The sequence below is a fragment of the Saccoglossus kowalevskii genome, chromosome 9, assembly GCF_978046115.1.
Source record: "Saccoglossus kowalevskii chromosome 9, keSacKowa6.1, whole genome shotgun sequence".
Classification (NCBI taxonomy): domain Eukaryota; kingdom Metazoa; phylum Hemichordata; class Enteropneusta; family Harrimaniidae; genus Saccoglossus; species Saccoglossus kowalevskii.
Genome location: NC_140649.1, coordinates 31,793,981 through 31,809,838, shown reverse-complemented (window position 1 = coordinate 31,809,838; position 15,858 = coordinate 31,793,981). Strand labels below are relative to the sequence as shown.

The 15,858-nt window shown below is 33.5% G+C and overlaps 2 protein-coding genes across 2 annotated transcripts; both read right to left on the bottom strand.

Annotated features, from left to right (window-relative positions):
* Nucleotides 1–1,897: 1,897 nt before the first annotated feature.
* On the bottom strand, nucleotides 1,898–7,413 carry LOC100372177 (ATP synthase F(1) complex subunit delta, mitochondrial-like). The gene is made up of 5 exons (XM_002737317.4): nucleotides 7,203–7,413; nucleotides 4,693–4,846; nucleotides 4,005–4,093; nucleotides 3,656–3,792; nucleotides 1,898–2,071 (listed from the first exon to the last, which is right to left on the bottom strand). Exons 1-4 carry the CDS (start codon nucleotides 7,344–7,346, stop codon nucleotides 3,667–3,669), a joined length of 513 nt encoding a protein of 170 aa, XP_002737363.1. The 5' UTR covers nucleotides 7,347–7,413; the 3' UTR covers nucleotides 1,898–2,071; nucleotides 3,656–3,666.
* A 2,212-nt stretch (nucleotides 7,414–9,625) lies between these two features.
* Nucleotides 9,626–15,790, bottom strand: LOC100372780 (cytochrome b-c1 complex subunit 6, mitochondrial-like). Its single transcript, XM_002737321.3, has 4 exons — nucleotides 15,681–15,790; nucleotides 13,904–13,945; nucleotides 10,647–10,808; nucleotides 9,626–9,934 (listed from the first exon to the last, which is right to left on the bottom strand). Exons 1-4 carry the CDS (start codon nucleotides 15,723–15,725, stop codon nucleotides 9,902–9,904), a joined length of 282 nt encoding a protein of 93 aa, XP_002737367.1. The 5' UTR covers nucleotides 15,726–15,790; the 3' UTR covers nucleotides 9,626–9,901.
* Between the last annotated feature and the right edge of the window lie 68 nt (nucleotides 15,791–15,858).

Here is a 15,858-nt window from a genome sequence, read left to right as displayed (position 1 = left end):
AATATTTAAATGTTCATTAAACAAGCAGCCTCTCGGCTGAGATAGCTCCGCTGTTAGCAATGCACATTTCAATTAAAGAACAGAAGATATATTAGAAAATGAACAATATGCATAGTATCAATGCAATGGGACTTGCTGTTTTCAACAAGAATTCAAAAATATCATTTTTCACCATAAATGATTGTGGTTTTTAACAAGAAGAAAATATCACTTTTTACCAAAAATGACAAAAATATTCACCAAAATTAGAAAATTAAAGATATCATCATGAAATGAACAAATTTGAGAGTGGTATATATGTAATATCAAAGCAATTGGACTTGCGGTTTTTATAAAGAAGTTGAAAGTATCACTTTCTACCAAAAATGACAAAAATATTCACCAAAATTAGAAAAATAAAGATATCATGAAATGAACAAATTTGAGTGGTCCACATGTAGGTACCTATATATGTAATATCAAAGCAATTGGACTTGCGGTTTCTAACAAGAAGTTGAAAATATCACTTTACCAAAAATGACAATATTCACCAAAATTAGAAAATTAAAGATATCATTATGAAATGAACAAATTTGAGAGTGGTGCACATGTAGTACCTATATATGTAATATCAAAGCAATTGGACTTGTGGTTTTTAACAAGAAGTCGAAAGTGTCACTTTTTACCAAAAATATTCACCAAAATTAGAGAATTGAAGATATGATCATGAAATGAACAAATCTGAGAGAGGTCTACCCAAGGTACATATACACCAAGTATCAAAGCATTCAGGCTTGTAGTTTTCAAGAAGTCGAATAAGTAAAACATTGACACGGACGACGACTGACAATCACTCATATGATAAGCTCCGCTCGACAGTGGAGCTAAAAATACAACGATATAAAGAGAGTATGTATAAAGCGTTTCTCATTGTTAATGGTTACATTATGCCTAGAAACTGCAATATTCAACAGAATACCTCAATCAACACTTTGGTTTAATGCTCGTATTCAATTTCAAATGGCTATAAACCGGATTGATTTTAAAATGTCAATGTAAATGTTGTCCCTCCCCAGAATTCACTCATACTACATGTATCCATAAATCTGAATGTGTAAAGCTATCATCTCTTGGCATTAATAGTGAAGGGGTAGGTATAGTTACTGGAACACCATATACATTCTAGGTTAGGTTACGCACTTTGCGGGTAAGAATCTGGAAGTATTCCCATATATAATTGTTCAGTCTACGACCCGATTCCCATTGACCACCTGATTTATTTATGCCACGATCACCTCTCTGTAAAACCACTGCAGTTTCAATCTTGACTATTTATCACAAAAATATAACATTGGGGGGGGGGGGGGGAGTCATCACCATGATGTATTATTGAACAGATGTTCGTAAATGTGGGATTTTTCATTACAATTCAGCTCATGTGCAAATTTCCCACAAGGTATTTCTTTGGAATATTTCCAGTCTGCTGCGGATTAGTGATGAAATTTAAATTAGATTTTATGCAAACACATGGTTCATTGGTGGCACTATTTGTATGCATCTTTTCTGCAGTTAGCGAAAAAAATGCATGTGATGTAAAATTTACACGAGTCAATATCTGATATTAACTAGGCGACATAGTGCAATAGATACACAACGATATGAAGGCTACTTCCGACTTGGGCTTGAGCACTCGAAAGCACTAAATGAAGAAAACTTGAAACAAGTTCCTTGTTTCAGGTATCCTTTTCATGTCATAGAAGACTTGGAAGGTACAATACTAGGAATAACAAGTCTTTTTGATATGCTTTGGGTGTAGGAACAGCAAACATACATGTACATACATAATTAAAACTGCTTGACAAATTAAATTTTTATGTGTGTGAAGTGCAGGTGGTAAAAAAAAAAAAACACTCAGGAATGAAAGCACTGAAGGAGTTTTATTAACCCTATTGAGTTCAAACCAGCTTCCAAAACGAATTCATTAAAAGAACACAAATAAATCTTGTAGTTTGGTTGTTATATTCTGTATTACAATCATTGATGAACTAAGATGATATCAAGCCACTCATAAACCACACACTGTTGTAGGACTCTGTAAGAAATAAAAAAAGTTGCATTTAGTTTCACAGTATGAAATTTTGCTGTGTTTATGTACGGTAGGTCCTTCACAATTATATAAAATATGGATTTGAAATAGATTGCCCGCTTATCTTTTTAAGTTCAATCCAATGTCAGTACTGCAAAGATTTTGACCAAAAGTTTATGAGGACTTTAATCTCATAAATCTGCTTTTGAGAAAGTCAAGCAGACATTCATTCTCTAATTTAAGTAAATATTTTTGTCCTTTCTGGTTAAAAAAAAATAATACTATTTTCGACATAATAAAGGTTAGCCAGTTGACTTTGATAATTTATGTGTAGGTTACCCAAAGTTGACCTTTCAAATTTGTACACGATAACTTCAATATTTTTTTACTTCAATTTTTCTTGAAAAATGCTTTGCTACATGAGCAGTACAGTTTAATGTAACTTAATATTTAGCTAGCTTAGCTTGTTTTCAAAATCACTACATATCTAACTTTTGTAATCTGAGTTGTTCATAATAAATCTGGCTGCGCTTCCTCCAACTTTTCAACAGTTTTAAGAACACTCAAAAGAACACAATTCACAAAAGTCAGAACACCTGCGACCACAATGTTCACCTTTAAAAATCAAAGAAAGCTTAGAAAGAACTCCTGCGTGCTGAGTGTATTGAAGCAATTTAAAATGAATCCAAAGTTTAATATTAGCTTTTCAAACAATAAGCTTAGTGATATTTGAGATGCACAACCAGAAGTATTGAAATTTATAATAGTCACCGAAAATTTTATTGTACATTTGTGGTTTGCAGCCTGATCTATTTAAAGACCACAAGTTAAATTCAAATATTATTTTTTTCAGATATCAGAAATTGGCTAATAAGATTTAGGTAGTCATTATGCATGGTTTTTAACTATATACTAATCACATCTGTTCTTATTTCAATCCAATCAAGTTTTATTGAAATGCAATAAATTTATAAGCAAATTTGGTAATTAGTATGTATACATTTTAACTTTAAACTAATCAGGCCTGTGCATTGTCTTGGGCATCTATGTACCAAGTTTCATTGAAATGTGATGATTAGTACTTGAGATATCTGTGGAAAATCTGAAAATGATTATTTTGCAAATTAGATAACTAATATGAACAGATTTTTAATCAACAAAATAGATAGAACATAGAAATGTCCTAATATAAACTGCACCATACCTTAACCCTTTTACAAACCCTAAACTATACAAACTTAAGTTTAAGTTAACTATTAATATAAATTATTTTTTCAGAGAACCATAAAAAGCGTTCTCGGACATTGTGCATTTCTTCAAAGGAAAGTACGTCTAGCACATACATACGTACAGACCAGGTAACTGTAAAGACTCCCCACTGTATGCTTCACACACACGAGTGAAAAACAATGATCAAAACATTCATTCACCAGTTTTGTAATGCGTATATCAATTGGTGAAACTCATGACAAGTCAATTTAAAAGAAGCTCTGAACAGACAGAAATCACAACTCAATTGGAATTTTCTGGATGGCAATTTATGTTACCTATATCATACTTGCTGAAATAAGAAACAGAAACAGGACATACCTTATACAACGTTATTTCTCTAGTGCTTTCAATAATGCTTCATGTAATTCCAGAGAAATTTGTGCTTCTGCTTTCGCAAGGTCTGTTGTAGATGACTGAAGATCCTGTTGAGCTTTAGAAAGACCTGTCTCAGCCGCCTACAGAAAGTAACAATGGAAGTATTGGTAGTACAAATAGCTTAGCTTCCACTAACCTATTACCAATGATGAACCTATTTTTTAGATTTAACTACATGTACACATACAAGAAATGATGTCACTTTTGCCACCAGACTAATTACTGAAAATATTTAATGTTTACTTCAGGAAACTGTTTACATCCATTAAATTTTAGAAACGGGAATACTAACCTGCCTATCAATTTGGTCTATTGGTGTTGCTTCTTCTGCTAGCAGCTGGACTGATGAGTCGTCATTGACTGTGATTGTACCACTACTTACTGTGAATAAAATATAAACACTGTCACTAATGAATAAATACTAAAAGCTTATACACTGAAATACTTGTGGCAGGGGTTCTTCCAGACAGGGGAACAGGGGCACAGCACCCCCATACCCCAGATTTAAACCCTCTTACCAAACCTGGAACAGTCAGTAGATTATGATCAGTTGTAACAAAGTTGTGCTCCCTCTTAAAATTTGTTTCTAGAATAACCCCTGTGCAAAAAACAGGATTAATATTCTTGACCATGTTATCCCATCATTGGAATCCACAACTCAACTTGGAAATGTGGTGGAACTAGTCTAGAGGTACATCAGAGCAGCTTATGTATACTAGGACTCGCATGACACGTTTTGACATTTTCCCTAAATCTGCTGTCAGGAAACACTAAGATAGCAAAATATATTTACTTTTACAAACTTTCTTTTGGAAGAGATTATTTCACTGGATAATTTTTTCCCTCAGATGATTTTGTCAGTCAAGCCAAACCAATTAATCATATGGATTACTACTAGTGATCATTAATTCCATCTTCATGTATTTTTACTAAACAGTGTATCAATTAAAGCATTAATTACAAGTGTACTGATTACTTACCAAAATATTTTTCTGTGTTGCCATCATTGTCATAAACCACAACACAACCAGGTCTAAGTACTGACAACACCGGTACATGTTGAGCTAGAATACCAAAGTCACCAGTTGTTGATGGCACATCAACTTGTTTCACATCGGCTTCATTATAATATACCTGGAAAGCAAGTGTGGTTTTTAAAATACCACAGAGCAATTATTAGGCTGATTTCAAACGCTGTGTCATTTTCACTGGAAAAAATTTTCATAATATCTGGATTTTATGGCATTTGTAAAAATGAGAGTCAATGACAATGTTGTAGAACCACAGAGAAATTCTCACAATATCTGGATTTTATGGCATTTGTAAAAATGAGAGTCAATGACAATGTTGTAGGACCACAGAGAAATTCTCACAATATCTGGATTTTATGGCATTTGTAAAAATTAGAGTCAATGACAATGTTGTAGAACCACAAGGAAATTCTCACAATATCTGGATTTTATGGCATTTGTAAAAATTAGAGTCAATGACAATGTTGTAGGACCACAAGGAAATTCTCACAATATCTGGATTTTATGGCATTTGTAAAAATTAGAGTCAATGACAATGTTGTAGAACCACAGAGAAATTCTCACAATATCTGGATTTTATGGCATTTGTAAAAATTAGAGTCAATGACACTCAATGTAGGACCAGAGAGAACTTTTCACTGCTACAAGAGTGCGAGATTCACTGACATACATATACAGTATGTGTACATGTATGCTATTGCTTAAGTATACAATGTACCTCACACTATGGAATATGTTTTTGAACAGTATGCATGTACAGGTTAGTAATGTGCATGCAGGTACAGTCAAGACCTGTGACCAACCAAGTTACTTTATTAAAATGGTCTTTATAGACAGGTGGTCTATATATGGAGGTTACATACAGTTTTTTTTATGGATTGCCAACTCGTACATTTACATACACCTAACTCTCGTACCTGGTAGGCAATTACCAAGGGACTTTGCAACATCCCTAGACACCTTCCTGAGTATCGGTATTTGATTAAGTGATAACAAAACACCGGGCAGGGTATGCCTTTGATGTGTGGGCACAAGGGACAGCGTAGTTGGAGTATTCTATTGCTTTGTAGGAAAAAAATCATTGTTGTGTAACACTTGGAAGAAATATAATACAAACATAAAATTAGGAATGAATATTAACAAGAAATGATAAATGTAAATTCTGTTGATTGATAGTTTGTTGAGATGTTGTCATTGAGCTTATACATGTATTAATAATATTAGCAATGTGAGTTTCTCACACTTATCACCCAGTCAATCTTTCCCTGGAATTTTCTTTTAGTTTCAACTCCATACCCACACCATATACCAGTTTCAAAAATCCTTCAGATCTGAGACTAAATTTGATAAATGATGTATGACTGTCGCTTTTCCTAACAGAACTGATGCAATGCGCCGGAGACTATTGCACTCGTTAGTCCTTGCCAATCGGTTGCATCCTATTTCCACCAAAGAGGAGGTGAATAATTTCCTTCTGAGTGTCTTCATTTACACGCTTTGACATAATTGCAATAATTGTATATATAGTCAACGATGAGTTCAAAATCAGAAACTGCATTCAAAACCAAACTGTTCCCATGATGGTAATTTAAGTAAATCCATTATATGTTAGGGGAATTTTCTTTTTATTAATTGTATCAACAAGGTTTATTATTTTCGTGAAACATTCAAAATATTAGATGAACGAGCATATGTATGCTTGAAATAACTGATAACAACAATGAATGAAACACTGTTTTACTGAAAGCTTATAGGATGTAATAGTTGAACCCATCTAAAACCTTGGTTTGATGTTTTGATTAACTGTCACATAGGCGGTAAGTAACTTTATTGCATCTACATTTTTTGTACAACCATCACTGCCAAGTGTCTAGGAAAATATCTAGGGATGTTGCAAAGTTAAGTTAGGTGTATGTAAATGTCTTGCGCCCACTGTAACAGAAATTCTAGAACACCCATTAAAGAATTGAAGATGGCCATGGTACAATCACCCATACTTAGACTGTACAATTCCACCAAACATGGGTAATCGATATTTTATTTTAATCTTTACCGTGTACATTTATTTTTAACAATGTTGGTGAATTTAAATCAGTTTGACAACATGTACAAAACTACACTCTTCACAGACCAACCAAAAAATGAAATTACTCAAGTTTAATTTAAACTATGAAACTAAATCACCCCTAATCTAAATCAATTTCACATGTTTAAAACGACATAAACTATTGAAATAATTTAGACCATGCTTAGACGATTCGAGTGCACAGTTTTCGCAGTAACATTTCGAGTTATGCCACGTTAAAGTGTAATATAGATCGTCTAAACATAGTTATAGAATTAAAGTGTGTATTATAGTTGAATAGACGAGTCCATAAAAGGTTGGTTGGCTGGAGAAACAATTATTTCATTACATGGTGAACTTGTGAATCAGGTCATCGTCCTGAACATGCACGTACCTCTGATGGAGTTGCAAATGTGAATGACATTTGTGAGGGCGCGAGAGCTTCTTCCGCATATCTCCTCACTGTCTGCACACCTGCAATGGGTCTGAAATAATTCAACGAACGAGGAAGTCTACTTAGAGTCCTGAGAAGAGACATTTTCGTGAACTACCGGTGTTTCTATTCAAAGATGGCTGCCAGAAGACCAATCCCACAATTCTCAGCAAGAATAGCAGTGCAGTATAAAGTGATCGCTGGTGGCGTTATTGTAACACCCGATCTTCACTTGGTTTGGGCAAATTTATTCCTGTCGAGGGGCAACTTTTAGGGATGGGGAGCCCTGATGGTTAAAATATAAATATGGAAAGGCTTTTCACTGACACTTACTGAGAGAAATACATTGTTATAATAAACCTGTGTTGTCAGTGTAGGAAATTCCCCTGAATAAGCTCCAGATCAGAATGATGATCAATGACAACCCCAAGTTGCAGGTCCTAAATAAACTGCATTCCACCAGCGAATGTGTATCATGCATTATTTTGTATCGTCATGGTAACAGCATTGTACCACAACCAAACACATTTTAACGCTTTTTTTTTATACTGAGCATTTGCTATATCAGTATTCTTCTAATATATATTGCATTCAGATAATGTTAATTATAGATGAGAAGAAGCAGGCCAACCAGCAAAGCAGAACGACTTTTTCCGAAGTTGTTCTTTGGAGAAAAAAACAAACATTTGCCAATTTGTTATCCTGAGGGGGGGGGGCAGTTGATACATAGTTGGGGTGCCCCCGAGTGCTCAAAAGTGTGACCATTTTTATACCTGGATATATCCATATTTATACCAAAGTACCATTTCTGTAATTACTGTTTATTCCAAATAAAACAGTTACCATATTTGCTCTATTAGAAGAGCATCTCCAATAGAAGCTCATGTAAGCCAACAGTTGCATTGTATATTCAAAGTTGATTTATTAAAATATGTATTTTGACCATAGAAACACCTCTGTCATTTACAACGAACCCATAAGTATACCAAATCTGAAAAATATTACCAATATTTATACCTATTTTGACCAAAAACAAGGCCGATACTTATACCTAAAATCCAAAAAACGAGACCCATTTCAGGGGCTCGTCCCCATTAGGCAAGTTCTATGTATTGCCACACCCCCCCCCATCCCCAGTTTGTTATTGATATTCAGTAAAAGTTCTTCGCAACCACTCGGAATGGCTATTCTTTGCAATCGGAGTTTCAACATACATGTATGCAGCAACATCTCACATAATTTTAACGAAATGTTAAATGGTCCATATAAAGTATTTATACGACTTTGTTCATTTTTTTCTTCTTTTTGATTTCGATTTTTGGGTTTATAGAGTTTCTGATATACCAACTTGTACCACTGCAAATGAGTGTTGAAATTAAAAATCAGAATATGCTAATTGTTTTTGTAAATTGTCTTTCTATGTTAAAGATCCTTTTGTCATTATATAATAACTGCAGATCCATGGCATGTTTTTCGTATATCCATCACGAATCAGTCAACGAGCCAATGTAAATTTTTCATGATTTGTTGTTTATCAGACATTCATAAGTCTAACGTCACCCTGACACGCATGTTCAGTCTCAGTTTGTGCGAGGTCCAAATAGTGGAAAAACTAAAATATTGAAGGACAAAAACCTCCTGATATGATAAGAGTTATATACTGATAGAGAACGTGATTTTACATTAATGCTATTCTGGCGTACTCAGTGGCAGCACATGTCTGTAAATCAATCCTTTGGTAAAGAACATAATGGTCTTATGTGATAGAGTTCAACAAATGTAGGAAAATGCAATTTAGTTTTTTAATAATTCTCTAGATATTCAACAGTATTTTAATTAGTATTAATTAATTAGTACATAACAAATCAAACAACGAAAAACAAACTCAAAAATTATTCAAAATAGTCTGCTATTACCGGTAAGTCTAGTCTTAATGAACTGAGCTATGGGAAGTGACGTTTATTGCTCATAGTGGGAATAATTTATCACTCTCACTACTGGTCTCAAAATTATGAATTTCTGCTTCGTCATATAAATGCAGTCTGTATGCCCAGTGTGGTGGGCAATTTATTTGTATTCATGTTTTTTTTATCTTCAACTGATATTCATTATAATGTGCTTCACTGTAACTAAGTACAACACTCAACAGTTGAATAGCCTGGGACTGAACTTGTTTATAACAATCAGAGGAATCAACATCTCGTTCTCATGGAAACTTGTCTAATTTCAAACTTTGTCGTTATTTTTCACACAAGGCTCTCTCAATTCACATACAATAATAAAAACTCTCTTAACATATTCATACTAGTTCATGGTACTTTTCCTTTAAGCTTTATACAGTACAATCCAGCAATGACTTGAATTAACAAAAACTAGAACAAAAATGCTTTATTCAATCAACTTTATTGTCAACATCAAATGACATTTGAAATGAACAAAGTTATTTTTTTTTAGTTCTTCATTATAATTAAAAATAACTTGGGACAGAGGAATTGTATAATAATTGATACTAAAGAAATGAACACAGACTCAAACATTCATCAACACGATAGCATTGTGAATGTGGCGCATTAGAATAGCGGATGGATATCAAAATCTTGAGTGAACAGATAACAAAACAAAGCACACCATAGTACGACCAGTTCTTGAACACCAATCTTTCATTTGAGCTTTGAGAATAATGTTTTTGCTACCTGTAACATGAGAAAATGACAAGAAAAGAATATTACACAATGCATTGTTTGAATTTTTCGAAAAATAGTTAATTAGCAAGCCTTGCCTTTTGAAAATGGCTGGAGAGTGAAAAATAACTTCTAAAAATACCCAAAAAAGTTATGTGTTGATAAATAATTTTGCATTTGTAAATCTAAAAAAAAAAAAATTAGGCAAGTTTTTTTTAATCTCCCCTGGGCGAAATTTTGTACAGCGAATCGCTCACCATAAAAAAGGAAAGGTCTGCATTAGCTCTCAATTCTATTTTTGCGTTTTGGAAACAATACACAGATGACTCGTTTAGCCCACAGTTAGTACATTTTTGTGAGTACCAGTAGTAATATGATAAAAATGCCTGGGTTATATCAAGTCTACTTTGTTGAAACCCAATTTGTAAGATGTCTATTAATGTGGTGTCAAATAGATTAAGTAAACTCCTCAGAACCACCACATTTTGGAAGGACCATCAAAAATCTGGATGTACAGACTAGCTTTTTTTGCTAAATGTAAACCTTGCTAGATGGATGCAAACTTTTGTAAAATCCACACCAAAAGCTCAGAAGTATACAGAGTATACAATTTTTTTTGGTTCCAAGCTTGCTTTCTTTCTTTTCTTTTTATAGTGAAATCTGTTTAAATTGAACAAAGTGCAAAAGAAAATGTTTTTCACGAATTGAGTGGTCTTATACATACACAATGATCTGTACAGTGGAAAAAATCGTATAATTCCTGAGTACATGTCTCCTCTGTGTTGCTACGGCTATTCACTCTTTCATTGCAAACTTCTAATTCAGTCTTCAATTTCTGACATTCTGATAATGAACTGCACTCCTCCCTTTTAACATCAATTGGATCCTACAGGAGGTTAGAAATGATGACTGTTAAACAAAAAAGCTATTTTTATACTAAACTGAACAACATAATTAAGGCTTAAAAGAAAAGATTTGTTTGTGGTTCAGACATTTTTAAAAAGTGAAGTGGTGGTTTTGTCATTTTTCCTTCCATTTTTTTAAAGTTTGCTTTGTGCAAGATTCCATCAAATTCCCTAGTAATTTATCTTTGGAACTTTTTTTTAAATTAAAAGGAAAGATATCAGGAGAAGTAAAACAATGTTATTATTTGTTTGTGGAGGTGGTTGATATGATTGAAGTCAGGGGCGTGTATTACGCATGAAATGAATATGTATGGATAATATACAGTCCATGATGCCACAAGTATACACCAACTTTGAATCAGTGATATTACGGGATAACCTTTTTATCACATGACCAACTCGTGTGTCAAAATGACAGCAAAATTGTCCAAGTTTTTTTTAAATCTGAAAAATAACATACTGTTCAATTGTACAAAAACTTATGACCTCTATCATACATATCGCTACATTCAGTGTGAAATACAAGTGATATTTCACATTAATTGTCACTACTGTGAATGATAAGCACTGTGATTATGTGATAATTTCATACATATCGCTACATTCAGTGTGAAATACAAGTGATATTTCACATTAATTGTCACTACTGTGAATGATAAGCACTGTGATTATGTGATAATTTCATACATATCGCTACATTCAGTATGAAATACAAGTGATATTTCACATTAATTGTCACTACTGTGAATGATAAGCACTGTGATTATGTGATAATTTCATATATATCGCTACATTCAGTGTGAAATACAAGTGATATTTCACATTGTCACTACTGTGAATGATAAGCACTGTGATTATGTGATAATTTCATACATATCGCTACATTCAGTGTGAAATACAAGTGATATTTCACATTAATTGTCACTACTGTGAATGATAAGCACTGTGGTTATGTGATAATTTCATACATATCGCTACATTCAGTGTGAAATACAAGTGATATTTCACATTAATTGTCACTACTGTGAATGATAAGCACTGTGATTATGTGATAATTTCATATATATCGCTACATTCAGTGTGAAATACAAGTGATATTTCACATTGTCACTACTGTGAATGATAAGCACTGTGGTTATGTGATAATTTCATACATATCGCTACATTCAGTGTGAAATACAAGTGATATTTCACATTAATTGTCACTACTGTGAATGATAAGCACTGGTTATGTGATAATTTCATACATATCGCTACATTCAGTGTGAAATACAAGTGATATTTCACATTAATTGTCACTACTGTGAATGATAAGCACTGTGGTTATGTGATAATTTCATACATATCGCTACATTCAGTGTGAAATACAAGTGATATTTCACATTAATTGTCACTACTGTGAATGATAAGCACTGTGATTATGTGATAATTTCATATAGTGTGGGGGATACATGATGTAGAATAAAAGCAGATAGTCGATGGCTGAAATCTTTTAAATTGAGTAAACTTTTCAAGGTATTTTATAATTAATATATTATACTGTATAATACCTCATATAAGCGCCACCCTAGATTAGGCACCAGTACAATAGAAAAGGTGAAAATTTTCACACCAATTAGGCGCCAGTCAAAGTTGAATGTGTAAAACAGTAAATTCCCCATCTGGCCGACGTCCGCCTAAAACTTGAGCTAATCTTTTTTTTCCCACAACACATGCACAAAACTAACAATACACCGTACAATCTCTTGAATAGACGTCAGAGAAGAGTAAAATGCCTTACTTTGGTTCTAAAATAGGCGTTACGAAATGTTGACAAATTACGGTCAATCAAAAAAAAAACTGTTCACATGATAAAAAAAATACTCAGTATATTTAATGTAATATGCATTTATTTTTTTAATTTTCTTGGTAACGAAAAGTATATTCTAAAAGAAGTTTTAAATAAAAACAAACACGAATGCACTGCTTAGTAGCAAATGATCACTGTACGGTAGCGCAATCTGGCCATGCTGCGGTTCACAAGTGAATAACTTACTTGTTTTCAAAGTGTTAAAATTGGTGATTATTATTCAGTGGTGATTATAGTAACGCACGAAAAATAAATCCGTTGAAATTTTATGAAATGCAAGTAAAATTCAACTTAGTTTCAACGTAAGCGAATGATTTCAGTCACATGTAAACGGCCGATACGAAACGATATCCGCCATGTCTTTGAATGCACACGAGACTTGTTTATTAACCGGATAGGTGAACCGCTAATTAACCAATCAAAATGCTGGATGGTGCCCACGTGTCTGAATTACCATGGCTCATTTAATATGTTAATGAACAGTTCAGCGACCTCATGGTAAAGGCAACGCGGAAGAGATTTACCGATAATGTAGTGCGATCGTTTGGCTTCGATTTCCATGGGAAAACTGCATGATTTTTTTTTAAAATCAAGAAATTATTTGTTTTGGAAAGATAAACTGAGCATTTGAAGAATAATTTAACATTGTTTACAGTGATAACAGCTCATTGTCGAAACGAAGCTTACCCATTCACGTTAGTCACAATAAAAATCATTCTCTTGAATAGGTTTCCAGAATTATTTAAATGTCCGGAAACAGAAGCCGAAATATTTAAAAAAAAAAAACGCGATTTCTTGGTCTCATTTTATTTTAAAAACCAAACTGCCGTTTAACGGTCAAGGGCGAATTTACGGCAGAATATGGTACATTGTATAGACAGGATTCCTCTGATTGTAAGGTAACGTTACAGTAGTTCTGAGTGTGTGAAAAAATTACTGACCTCAATTAAGCGCCATTTGCAACAAAGTTGCCAAAATGTGACCTCAAATTAGCGCCAGCCAGAAATGAAAATGTATCAAAGTGGCGCTTATACGAGGTATTTTACGGTATGTACATGTATGTATGCATCAACTGTTTGTTGAGGGTTTACTAAGAGTACCAGTAAGACCAAAAAAAACAAAACAAAAACACTTCAACTGACAAATTTATCACTGGATACAGCCTAAAAACATCATCGACAACAAACGTAGCAGGCAATATGTTTTTCACAGCAATTAAATACATACTGGTATGTCTTCCTCGTCCTCATCATCCTCTTCTTCCTCCTCCTAGAAAAAACATGGTGTTAACATCGTTATAAAAATGATGATGGAATAAAGCCAAGTTTATACAGGTGCAGCAATTCAGCTGCTATGCGTCCGCATCTGCGATTTGCTGGTATTTGTTCAATATGTCCTAATTTTGTTCTTTTGTTCAGACAAAGGGCCTAAGTGTTTTTATCAAATTAACCATTTACACCCAAAATATGACAAATAATTAGAAATGTTCCATGACATGAAATGTTCTATTATTACAAAATGTCCTAAGCTGATTTTAAGACAACTGAACCCCTGCATGATGTGCAAAATCTTTTTATAAGTCTTGTGTACTACCAAGGTAAAGTTATTATAGAGGACATTGAATTACTTGCATTCAGTCTTTTTAGAACTTTTTTATAAAAAGGTGTAATCTGAGTGGGATAAGAAGGCTTGGGTTGGGAAAAACAAAATATTCATATGTTTTTATAATTAAGATATTTCCTTGTTCACAAAATACATTGCATCAAAACATTCTAGTTACCAGTAACTACATACATGTAAAAGACAAGTGCAAAGAAGCTTAATTTTTTCATTTAATCATAATGATATAAGTTAGTAGTTAGGAATAGATTTTCTATCATCAATAAAATGACATATATTGATAATTGTTAATAACATTGATATTGATATATCTGCAACTGGAAAGACTTTTCAATGTTGATAATATACTGTGGAATACTTTATTTTCGCTGGAATTAATTTTCGCTGAAAAGGCTTTTTGGGCGTTTTGTATGGAACTTATTTTCACTGATTTTTGATGAATTTAATGTGAAATATAGGAAAAAAAGTATATTCGCTGGATTTTATTTTCACGGAATCATCCATTCAGCGAAAATAGCGAAAATAAATTCCAAGCGAAAATAAAGTATTCTACAATATTATAATATATTGATAATTGTTAATAACATTGATATTGATATATCTGCAACTGGAAAGACTTTTCAATGTACACCCACCTAGAATTCTAAGTTTAACCTGACCCCTACTATCTATTGCCCTTCAAATTAATTGCATATAACCCTCTTGAGAACACCTATAGTTATCTAGAGGGCATGGAGGATTAGAGGTATGTCAAGGGGTGGGAGGGGGGTTACTTTGGAAAGCCTTTCTACCTTCAATGTCAACATGAAATATTAAGTGGAATGAAGTGGTAGAATTTATCAGATCAATTCACAAAGAAATGATAGAATGACCTGGGAAAATAAAACTGGATACAACTACGGTAGTTGTCTAATTTAGGTGGCCTTGGCCAAATTGGTAAATCCAACTAGGTTACTAGGGATAGTAGTAGTACCGGTATTATTATTTCAAGCCAGTAACATTGTCAAGTTCAATTTAGTATTTAATAGCCCCCCCCCCCTCATACTGTTCATGAAGTTGGAACACCAGGGCCCCAATCACACCAGAATATTTGTTATACACATCATGTGTATATATCATGAACAGTATCAAGGATTTATATATATAAAGCATAGAAAAACTGCCATTAATTTAAGCAAAGACACCGGAGAACGCACTGTATATACATGGTCACCTCCATGCGACACCGGTCTATGCATGGACGTACTCCATGGTCTATGTCACCTGTGTTTTGAAATATTGCGAAAATAGCGTGACTGTTACAATATTTGTTGACATATGAAAAAAACTTAGCAAAACTGTGACGAAATAACAAAAATAACTGGGACATAATTATAAATATTACCTCAGGAGGGTCATTTTCTATGTGCTTTTCGTCACCAAACGCCATTGCTGAGTTGTGCACGTATTCTGGTGTCCCGGATGTTGATTGACCTCAGGATTGTTAGTAAGAGGTTTACGGATTGGCCAGATTTTCAGAAAGGATTTTTTTTATTGCAACTTCGTACCAATCACATTATGTG